At 38.1% G+C, this 12,338-nt stretch overlaps 1 protein-coding gene across 1 annotated transcript in view; it reads left to right on the top strand.

The window, feature by feature from the left end:
- Positions 1-11,291, top strand: part of gpc5a (glypican 5a) — a 138,324-nt gene extending 127,033 nt beyond the window's left edge. Inside the window, exon 9 of the mRNA XM_006780326.3 lies at positions 8,633-11,291. Coding sequence (XP_006780389.2) covers positions 8,633-8,790 — 158 coding nt within the window. The 3' untranslated portion in view covers positions 8,791-11,291. The remainder of the gene's footprint in view (positions 1-8,632) is intronic.
- The last annotated feature ends 1,047 nt before the right edge of the window (positions 11,292-12,338 follow it).

The raw sequence follows: 12,338 nt of genomic DNA, 5'->3' as shown, positions 1-12,338 counted from the left end.
CACAGCTGTTGGGTCTTCTGGGTGTGATTAGCAGCCTTTGGTCAGGAGAAAATTTACAACCACACCAGGAGCTAAAACAAGAGATAAACATCGTTTTACTGGAGATATGTGGACAGCACACATCGATATCATTTCATCTTGTACACACAAAACTGGGGGATGGAAGCCTCTTTTCTCTATTTATATCAAATAAAAGAGACAGGTTCCAGAAATTTCTGGAAGCTGCCGTTACCTTCAAGATTAATAGAGATATCACAAAGGTCAACAACAGAGTGGAGTTCACGGGAGGCCAATTTTGGAACTCGATGTGAAACGAAAAGGTTTAGCCAAAAAACAGTGAATTCTAAAAAGCCTCTATAGCAACAATTCCCAAAGCCAAGAGTGCTGCGGGCCACTTAAAAAGCAGAAAAAACCCAATCTTAAATCCTTACTCTAATCAAGATACAAGAAAGTGGTGTATTTCCTTGAAAATGTTATCTAAAAAAACCCACACACACACAAGCAAGACAGGTTGTCGGTTATGAATTGTTAATGCTTTCCAGTCATATCCTAAGTGTTAAGGCCATTCTGTGACTCACCTGCCACTGGGACACAAACTTCAGCTTTTCAGGTTGGAGATGCAGGTCCAGGTTGAAAGGAGTTGGTGAAAGGTGGTTTTAATGTTGATACATTTGCGTTTATTATAAATGAACCAAGCTGAAGAGACTGAATTTGTTTTACTGGAATAGCTAACTTGTGCTAAATGCTGATTGAAGTGAAATTTGCTGGTATTGGTCTACATCGCTTTCTGCTGACTCCATGCCACAAGGGGTCGCCACTGGGTGGATTTGGCAGACTTTTATACTGGGTACCCCAGTAGGGATCTGTGTCTGTAAATGGAATTAAATCAGCAACCTTTCCCTCGCAAATTGAATGTGTTAACCACTATACCATTGTAGAAAACTGAATCTTTCAAAAAAGAAAAAGTTTTGGGATCCACACTACACACTATCAACACACACCTGGTATTTAAAATCATTTTGGTTTGTCCAGTTGATTTTGATCCACTGAAAACAGTCAAATATGTATAAAACCTGCTGTAATTCCTGAACAGTTGATGTAAAATTTTAATAAAACCATTTGAATTAAAATTTACAGTTTACACTTCATCCACATATTGACTGTTTGATTTAAAATCAACTGAGGTGGTTTACCAAGGCAAAATTTTAAAACCTGCATCTTTTTCCAAAACATTAGGGATGTAGTTATAGCTCCCTTTGTTGGCACACCTGTCAATCAAAAGAGCCACAACCATAACTGTAAGCCTTACCAATATCCAAAAGCATAAGTTATACAACTTATTACCTCAGGAAAAAAAATCTACACCTGTTTTTTTCTAGTTGCTTAAATACTTTATTACTTAGTTCTGTTGTGTTCATTTTGTATCCACATCATCTGCTTCTGATCAGAAGAATAACTTTTGTACAGCTTGATTTTTTTCCGTCCAGAAGTAAAGGCTTGATCGCAAGGCTAACCACTACATATGATTTAGCTGTTTGTAATCACACACTTTACTGCGGGTGAGAGGATTCTAAGAGACTTTGAAGAAGGTGTGAAGAGGCGTTGGGGAAACACTTAAGACCAGCTAGCTTTGAAAACACAGGTACTTACACATGTATTTGAAACCACACACATACTCATTTTTACACTCCACATATCCAGACTTCTCTCAAATTATAAATGAAAGTTGTCATTATGGTGTAATATAGTATATATATTTCACTATAGTATAGTATAGGATACCATCATATAATCTCATATAAGTAATAGTTTAAATGCTGGCTTCTTAATTATTTATTGAAAATACTCAGAAATAACCTTCAGGGGAATAGTTGTTTACTCACCCATAACAGCATGTATGGGCATGATGGTAAAACACTGGAACACCGAATCACTGGTTTTTGCTCCTGCCTTTCTGTAATGCTGGTGTAATCTCTATAAACTTACAGTTTCACAACAGACTGAAAATAAACAACAAGCTGTTCCATCTGGCAGCTTGTTTTCTAGTAGCACTGCCCAATAACAGAAATCAATGTGGTTAAAAGGTAGTGATGGACCTAAGTGAGATGAAATGTACTTAGCTAAAGATGAGTTCAGAAAAAAAGGCTCCAATTCAAACAAACTGACATTGACTGATATTTACATTTATTTCATGTTCAAGTATGTTTAGAGTAGTTTTATTGGAATCCATCATGTTTTTGGGGAACTGTGCTTCCACACAAATTTCTTTGCACCTTTCGTCCACATGTAAATGGAGTTTTTGGTCACTGAAAACTGAGATTTTTAAAAACTCCTGCCAGGGTGGATATTTTTGAAAACTCTGTTTTTGCGTTTACGTGTGGACGAGAAAAACTGAGAAAACGCAGCGTCAAAGGTGTGCGCATTTTTTGACGTCACACTGTGCGCCAGGTTATTGTTTCGGTGAAATGAATTTCTACAATGGCGGACTTACACAAAATACCATTACTGTTAATTTTACTCTCTGCAGTGTTTAAATGCTTACATATACACACACAGTTACTGTCCCTCCACACATAGGACTCAGTTCTGCTTCTATGCGCCATCTTTGTTTACTCTTTCCCACCCAGGCTGACTTCTGATTGGCCAACATTTCTACACGGATAGGAATATAGCGCCACCTGCTGCTTTGGCATGTTCCTAGCAGCGTTTTCCTTCGTTTTTGGCTTTTACGTGTGGATGGGATTTTTAAAAAAAATGAAAACAGAAAATCTCCGTTTTCAAAAATACCCGTGTACGTGTGGACGTAGCCTAAGTTTGAAAACAGGAGACAGTTGGAGCATTTTCTTTCACCAAATTTGACAAACTCACTATCGTGCCACCCTGTGAGAAGTTAGATTTTTTTCTTCTTTTTTTTATTGAATTGTTTGGCCACCAGGTTAGAACTGGAGTGATGGATGAACTGACACTTCCCATTGAGAAACTCTACATAGTAATATGACCTCTAAACTACAGAAAGCTCTGATGGAGTTTGTCAAAATCAGGCTGTACATAAAACTTTGTTACTAAACCAGATTTGGACGTAAAAACTCTGAAGGTTGAACCTCTTATAATCATACAAAAGGCGCTTTCTATCATTGCAGTTGTTAGGTATTTTTTCCTAGTGCTGTTAGTGTGGTATTGATCATTGCTGGTCCATGTCCTCGGGAAATCAGCTTGTATTGATTTCACTTCAGTTGTAAGCCTCTCTTTCTGCCCTATGTCTCTCTTCAGCCCAAGCACCTTTTCCAACCCTCTAACCTCTCTTCTGTGGGTTTAGTAAAACATGTCATTACAGGAGCAGTTTCCAAGCAAATTCCAAAATCATCTCTGCTTGGATCCCAAAAAAGGCAGCCCATTATATCTATTTTCAGCCAATAGTTTTTGGAGACTAGATAGGCTGCCTCCTGAACCGACCATTAGAAATATTTATTGTCTGTTGTACACTGAGGATGTAGTTTTCCTTTTAGAGCCATAATTTGCTCTTTTGTGTAGGCCTTTTTTGTTGTTCATAAAAAGAACCTACTTATTGTATAGCCAGATAATGGTGGATATTAATAGCTGGAAGGCAGTCAAAGTCAATATTTTTGCATATATGAGCGATTAAGTAACACGTATTAGTCTGTTTGTAATGAAGTATGTGGGTGCAAAGTGAAGAAGCAGTTTTGAGAATTTACTTCAAGAATTTAAAGATGACCTTTAATGTATATTTTACTGTTAAACTGCAGAATTATCTACTCCAGCTACATGAAACTGTTTAGTTTTGCTCCCTTTTTTTTTATTTCCCAGCCTCAACCTTCCCTTGTCTGATTGTATTTGCACATGAAACCTAACAGTGTCCTACAAAACTTGGCAATGTAAAATGCCTGTTGCATCTTCATTTCTTCATTCCTTCCCCCAAAAGAGATTTCTGGCCATTGCTTTTGGCATCACAGACTACACACACAGCACCCTGTGATTAAGTCAGTAATGCAAATTAAACCTCATCCACATCCCATAATAGTCAATCCAACTACTGACTGTGTCACGATGTACTCCTGTGCATCCTAATACAGTCTAGTTCTGTTCTGTTATGAATCCCACTTTTATGTTTTCCACATTGTTCTGCTTTTGCTCATTCTGTCAAAGTGAATTCAGTTACATTTTGCACTGAGTTGTTGTGTTGTACCAGGATTTATTATGCCTTACAAGTTCATGAATACACAATAAGGTGCGATAAGATATATAATTTAATTGGTTTCCAACAACGTCAACAAAAATCCCACAATTGTTGCGTTGTAAACTTCGCACATTTAATGGAAGAGATATATCTGATCTGAGGCTGCTGATGGAAGCACAACTTGAAGTTATTGCTTTGTTAACGTTAGAGGACTTCTCCAGTCACAGTTACAATAATAATCAGATGGTAAAAAGAAAGCATGAAAGAAAAAGTTCAAACATAGTATATAAAAGACTGACATAATCATGTTAAGGTAATCTGCTGGTTTGTCGGCTAGGATTTAGGAGACAATTTTTGCACGTTTCGGTTAGCAGCTAATGCTAGTTTCGACAGCTAGCCTGATTAGCAGAGCTTATCTCAAATTCACTGTGATATTAAATGTGAATATGAAATATTTTGGCTAGCAAAACAAAAGTATAAGACCAAATATACTTACCAGAGTATCTTTAGGTAAAACTGAATCCTGCTGAGCAAGAGAAGACAGAACCACTGTCAGTCATTGTGGCCAGGCCTAAAAATATGCACGTCTACAATTTGAATGAGTAATTCAGTGAATAAAATATTCTCCACCTGTGCTGTTGTCCTGCACCCGTCTATAAACATGTTTATGTCTGCTGCGAAGGCATTTTACCTCGAGTTTGACTCATTTTTTGAGTCAAGAAGGCACCTTTGCAGGGGAGGAAATTACCTGTTGGACAAGATCAGGTCATTCTTACAGCTTTTTGAGGGCTGTTATACAACTGATGTTACTGTTCTTTTTGCTAGGTCTCAATTGAATCCTCACATATATTCACTGCATTTATGTATTTACTTATTTACATTTATGTTTGTTGATGCTTCTTGAAATCTGACATCATGTCTGTACCTTTAAGTTTTTATATACAATAAGTCTCTGGATGTTTCCTCTGCAGCTAAAATAAAGAAAGTAAAGAGTGCTTTCAGCATAGCACGGTTTATTCATCAGAAAGCCGTTCTGTGATTTAGTCTGCAGCTTGTTGCTGCATTTGAACCTTGAAGCTTCAGTAAGAGGAATTGATTGAGGTGCTCTTGGGCACAAAGACTTATCTGTAAGCTGTATACCATCAAATAGCTATCCTGGGGACAGTGAATCAATGCATACTTAACTTCATATCACAGCCAGTTTTAAAAGTCATTCCTGTGTGTAAGTGTAGTCACTTACTGCAACATTGCATTACATGACAAAAAAATTGGTGAAATCCAACAAGTTAGAATAATGAACTGGTCATAAAGATACAAAATATGATTATATAATTTTGTATTAGTTATAATGAAATGTTTTTACCTTTATCTTCTTGTTATTTTACCAAATAAGACTAAACTCGTAGATTATGATTGCTGGTAAAGCAACTAGTAATTTTTGTGGGTGCTGCTGTTATGGGGAAAAGAGCTGCAGTCAATTTCTGCTGCACCATAAAAATCGGAATTAAATCCCCAGAGTACAGATGGCCTCTGGAGCTAGTCTTATATTTCTGCTTGTACGATACCCTCTGATAGCACAGCCTTTATAGACTTTGAAAAGGTCTGGGTTAGACTAATCCTGCCCGTGACAGACTTATGACTCTTGGGCCTAAGCAAGAAACTCGAAAGTCCTGGGGCAGCTGGTCATCTATTGGAGTTCAGCATCACTCTTTCCCTCTGGGAATGAACCGGGATGAAGTCTGAGGTATCCTGAAGTAGCTTCAGCTAGGCTAAAGAGGATGCCCTATTTCACTTGGCAAGGGACACTGAATTTCCCCCCTGAACACTTCAAGTCTCCAAAGAGAGGTGTAAACAGCAAGATGGATGCTGACAGATGGCATGGTGCAGTTGTCTGAACTGATATCTGTTGAGGTGTACACACAGGGGGGTGTTTGTGCTGAACTCTAGGTTATTTAAGTTCTATGATGTTAAAGGTAGGGGCAAAAAAGATGGATCAGGGGGACTGTTGTTCTATTTTTAAAGCTTATTAAATTATGATCCTGCACACTGTACCATAGGCCCACTATCGGGATACTTGATCACCATTACACTAACCTGCCCAACTGTGATGGATTGATATCAAGGATATTACTTTTAAAGGCTCAGTATTATTCACCGGTTTGACTGAGTTTAATGATACACCTTTCAGAAAATGTGAAACCAGCGTGAACAGCCAGAGGGTTAATACCAGAGGCATACTGCTCTACAACTTTCTGATTTATGCATAATCTGAGTGAAAATTCTAATTACTTAGATGAAAAAGTGCAATATAATAGAGACTTTGACATAGTGTCCAAATAAGCAGCAGTATTAGCAGTAGCAAAAATCACTGTGACGCTTATAATAACGGCAATAAAAGATATTACAACATGCAAAAGACTATAGTATCATGCAATCAGCAAACACACACATGCTATAATTATATAGCATGTGGATACACATAAACAATGTCACTACAATATGTGCAAAATAAATCCTAAATACCTAGAATTATGTTTAATTTTGCATGATTTGCATCGTAAAGCGAGTGGCACTGTTGTGCAGATGTTAGCTCTGTTGCCTCACAGTGGAGGTTGCTTCCTGTGGCTGCTTGGGGTTTCTCCCGTCTGAAGACACTTGAGGTTAATTGGTTATTCTGAATTGGTGTTAGCCTTTCGAATGACTAGCGACCTGCTCAACAAATTCTGCTGCTTACCCAGTGTCAGCTGGGATAGGCTTCAGCATCTGTGTGACCCAAAGAGGAGAAGCAGTCATGAAACGGGATGGATGTATCAGGAATTGTAGAGTAGACCACTATGTGTAAAAGTGGGGGGGAAAAAGAAGGTCGTCTATGGAGCGTATCTGTATGTATTTACAAATTATTTAGCATCCAAATATGACATCATTAGACTCATGTTATCATTATTTGGGGTGGTGTTCAAACTCAAACTGATAGCTTCATGGTTGAAACAAACGCCCTATACATTATACATTATAGGTAATTTAGAGATGCCCCAAATTGGAGTGCACACATAAACTGAAGGAAGAAAAAAACTTCCTGTAATCCATCTGAGGATTACTATTTATAGCGTGTTATGATGATGATGATGCGTTCACCGTTAAAACATTGACATAAACATATTAATGGCTGTTGACACAAAGGAACACCCAAGATGCCTTTTAAAGCACCTTTGGGGGGATGACACAGAGGCTGTGTGATGCACCGTAGTTGCATCAGCTGATTATAAATAGGGTAGTGGAAAATTAACCAACTCCCTTAATGATACAGTCCGAGCATTGCTGTATTGCAGCTGTTAAATGTATGCAAGACATTAGACTTCAGGTCTTAATGTATTTTTTAATGTAGTCTATATTGACAATATAATACAAAGATATGCAAACTTGACTTATAATTAAATACCAGCGACATTTTCTTTAGAAAGTAACATGTTTTTAGGAGGCAGAAGTATTTTTGGATGAAAATTAAAGTTAGCAGATTTGGTTAGCAGAGTGCTTCCTTAGACTGTAAAGTTCTTACTACCAAAGAGTCTTCCAATCAGTGTTTGCTAACATAAACATTTAAAATAAAACTAAATAATCTTTCTTACCAGAACTGCCGTACAAACTTCTCCAGCAGGCAAATACCAAAAAACACTCCAGTTACAATTTAAAACCAACAGAAACAACATAAATAATTCAAGGTCAGTGACAGGAGTTAGCTTGTGATTCCTAGCATATATACACCTGTGCATATACCTATCAGTCAGCTTGAAGTGTCCATTTTTCGGCACTTCCATGTTGGCCTTACTTTGTAGCTCCAGAAGTTGCTGCTCAAAAAAACATCCCATACAGAATCAATTCATTGCTAGCTAAAGAACAGCCAGCAGCACACTGAATAAACAACAAATTGATCCTAATTATTTTGTGTAGATCCAAAGCCCGAGACATCTCTATGCCATAGCCCTCCAAAAGCTATTAAAACCTAAAACAGAGCAACACTACATCTTACTTTATTGCAGTGAACATGAGGACAGTAGTTTAATTGAGCAAGATTCCATGCTGGCATTAGAACTCAACAAATCTGCATTAATTTACTGCTGAAAATACTCCACAACAAATTCAGTGCTTATGTACTTAAACAGTGACATATATGCAGTTATGTATCTGAAGCTGTGAATCTCCAGCAGAATTAAATGAATTTAGGGGAAAATACACAAAAAAGGGAGAAAGTTTGGGCAGTTTTATAAGGCAGGGAGATGATTTGTTGTTTTCTTATTTCATGGCAGTTGTTGATGATAAAGCAAATGAAATATATCAGTCTCATCCTTTCACGGACAAACAGCATCATTCCTTCCAATGATGTCATGTTTCTAATGAGCTTCCTTCTGACTGGCATTTTGGTTTGTGCTCTCTCCTCAGTGAGCCCGGATGTGACCGGTAATCACAAACATCATCTTCATTATCACCATCCACCTGCCAAGGATTCAGAAGTGAAGGGCAGATCCAGGAGCTTCAGACTGACAGCAGCCATCTGGGTCCTGGTATTGCCTTGTTTACATGTGCTCCTGGCCTTGTAACAGCTGCTGCTTTGCAGCTTGAAACTTTCAGACTTGATTTCAAGATTATTTATCCAGAAAAGGGCCAGTGGAAGCTCTACTAAATCATGGACCTTCACTTCCACACAGAGGAGGACAGGAGTGATTGTGTGGAAACTACAAGACTCAGTGTCTCCTATAAGCATATGGTGGCTTTGAAATGTATGAATTATTTTTTTTATCAGTCACCTGGCATTAATTAACACTAACCATGACTTATTTATAAAAGGTGATGTCAAAAAACAAATGGTACCGCATATGTTGTAAAGTTGGATTTCTGTATATTCAGCATAAGGTGTGTGGAAAGCATTTAATTACAAGAATCAAACTACATGTACATGCAGTATTTCATTTAAAAGCAGTCTTTTTTTAATAATATAAAAGTGTTCAAATCATTGTTGAAACCTTCAATAACTTACATGTCAGGTATGATCTGTATATTATACATTTTACTAATAACAAATACAAAAAAGGAACTGGAAATATCTGCTTCTCTTCGATAATAGCTGCCTTGCTGTCCAGGATCCATTTAATTGGTATACTTCAATTGTAAAACTGACCTGTGATGCTATGCGAAAAGAAACGATGAAAGGAGAACGGTGAGCAGGTGGACGTGGGGGGCAAGTGAGAGAATTTATACCCCTTTCTTCTTTAGAAATAGATTAGTTTCCTCAGGAGTCTATTATCATCTTTCAAACTCAATCCTCCTCTGCCTTCATAGGCCTGGATAGGGGCTGATAGCTCCTGGAGCCACTGGTGAGGAAGAATCCAATTGCTTCTACCTTCTACCTGCCTGCATACCGCCGCTGTGCCGCTGACAGGTTTCCGTACAGAGAAAAGTAAAATGATTTGTTTCACATATGCCATGCAGGTCTCTCAGTGGCTGAGAGAGAAAAGTGGTACTGAAGAAAGGCTCTTTGCTCACATATCCTAGGGAGCTCTCTCCAGTGGCTAAAATGATCATTTTTATATCTAAAATGTCACTACTATATTTAGCATATGCACATAAATACATACAGTACACATTGCAGAAGTAAAGGTAAACCTTAAAGCTGCTACTGTAAATATAGATCGCGGTGTAACTGAGGCATTCCAATTTTTTCTATAATGGTTCGAGTGTACAGAAAGATTTCTACCACAATATACTTTAATAGGAGTAATAACCAATAATGATTATTGTTAGGAGGATGTGAAATTAATTTATGAAGTCATATTACAATTAATATGTGCTGAGAAATGTATGTGAGACCCATGACTGTTCACCGCTCATCCTAATGTGGAACTTAGCGGCGCAAAGTGCAAATTGGATTTTGTCTTTAGCTTCACCTTAAATCCCCTCTTCAGTCGCAGCTTTTTTTATTTTCCAGCTGAAATATAATTTCCTTGGGTGCTCTGTTTGATCATATACAATCATATTTTAAAAGCCTGCGACCTTGCTCAGACTGCGGCTGTGAGAAAGCGCGAACACTAATTACTTTCATTGGCCATTTTCACCTTTTATACGCCAGGTTAGACTCTAATGCATTCAAGGTTGTTTAACTAGCTGGAAGCTTTGAGTCTCAAGATTAATAAACGTGTATACATTTTACTCATCATTTCTTGCATCGATTTAGTGTCTTATCTTGTGGCTTCTGATCTTGGGCGAGATTCCCAAATGACAATTGCACTTGGAAACAAACTTGAGGCAGTCGTTTGACTTCATAATAAGTCACAATTGCTGCCTCAAACCAATTATATCACAGGTTACTTCCCTCAAAGTTAGCGCTGTTGTCGTTTGAACAACCGTCTTAATGACACCCCTGAAGAATGTGTTCAGCCTCATAATGACATACGGCAGACGCAGAGACAAAGGTGCCTTGAGGCTAAATAGAGATGCCAGGTTATATTGGTTCTCCTTACTTAAAGAACGGATTTGATATATAAGGATGTCTTATATAGTTTTTATTGCTACATAGCGAGACTGTTATCCAGAGGAGGGAGGAAAGGGGCCAGAGGCTGATAGTGATGCCAAGGAGGTGCCATTGAGCTGTCACTGCAACATGCCAGAACCTCTTGAATAACATGTTTATTTTCTAATATCGAGTTTGGAGAGAAAATGTGTAATTTGCAAAATGAAATGGGTGTACTACATGTAAAATAACAAGTTTTTCATTACATCTGGGGCTTAATTTTCATGTTGTCAGTGCACTGAAGTGACTGCTTAGATACTGGAATGCAACTGCATTTCTAAAAGTAGGTCAGACATTACAAGAATCCCAGTCGGACCATCAGGTCAAGTGAAATGGGTTTGGAAGAGAAGAACAAGAGATTGAAGTCGAACTGTAAAATAACTAAATGTCCATACTATACATCAATCACTGTTAACAGACTAGATTCAGGTTTAGCTTTGACCTACTGTACTTGCCATAGTTTTTGCACCGCGTTTTCCTTTGCAGTGATCACGAGTTACTCGGTTTCAGCTCTGAATAAAGTCTTGGACTGTTTACAAGCTGTCTGTTTTTTCTGCCTGTTTGTGGCTCTCTTGGTTTGCTTTTTTACCACAATCTTGTATTTCCAAATATCAGCAGTTTAAAAAATGAAATGATTACTCAACGACATGACTTAAATTAAAGCATGTTTTTCCAGTTTTCAGCTGTCATCCATACAGTTTGTTTTGCTCCTCGTCAGGCTTACGGTGACTTCTAACCATCCCTGGACATTTGGAAAAGTAATCTGTATGTGTCTGTACGTGTCTAACGTTTAAATATAAATGAGAGCACATGTTAACACTTCATGATAAAGTTATCAAAGTAAACATTGTTACTTTTTTCAGGTTTATGTAAAACAGTTTTGCTGACATTTTTGGCGTTGGTGGTTTGAGGAGCACACAGTAAGAGCCCCTCACTGTCCAGCGCTGTGGCCGCATGTCGACACCTTGAATCTGCAGTGTTTTGATGATGAGTCATGAGGAGTTGTGAGAGTTGGAACAGAATAAAGCAGAAACCTGAGATTTTGGACTCTCTCTCAACTCTAAGTCCCTCTGGTCACTCGGTAGTCATTCACATGGTGAATAAGACAGAAGAATACCCCAAGGCCTTCACGCTGGGCTGCAGCATGTCTGCCACATGCCCTTTTTCTTCCAAATTGCCCATTTAAGTTGCTGCAATTGCCTCATTACGGCAGAGATGTGGCCTGGATACTACCAATGACTATTATTAAATTGTGCATCAAGCTACATCCCAGTTGATTGTGTTTCTAACTACAGGGCTATGACAGATCATCTAGACTGCTGTTTTTAGCGAACAACAAAATTACTCATCGTGGGTCTTCAGTGGATGTCACTTCGTGTCACATAGTGATTTCACCCTTAGTCTGAGAACGATATGGCAAAACACTCCCATTTGATGCTCTTAGTGAACACACATTTCATCTGTAACAGTTATATTTGTGAAATGACACGTGGATTTTTGCATATTGTACTCTTTCTGAGTAATCATAAGCTAATATTTGGTCTTTTATGTGACATGGACAGAAATACTGTCTGTTATTAT

Source organism: Neolamprologus brichardi, chromosome 1 (assembly GCF_056152115.1).
Source record: "Neolamprologus brichardi isolate AB-2024 chromosome 1, ASM5615211v1, whole genome shotgun sequence".
Taxonomy (NCBI): Eukaryota; Metazoa; Chordata; class Actinopteri; order Cichliformes; family Cichlidae; genus Neolamprologus; species Neolamprologus brichardi.
Note: the sequence above shows the minus strand (reverse complement) of the source record. Positions and strands in the feature narration are given on the sequence as shown.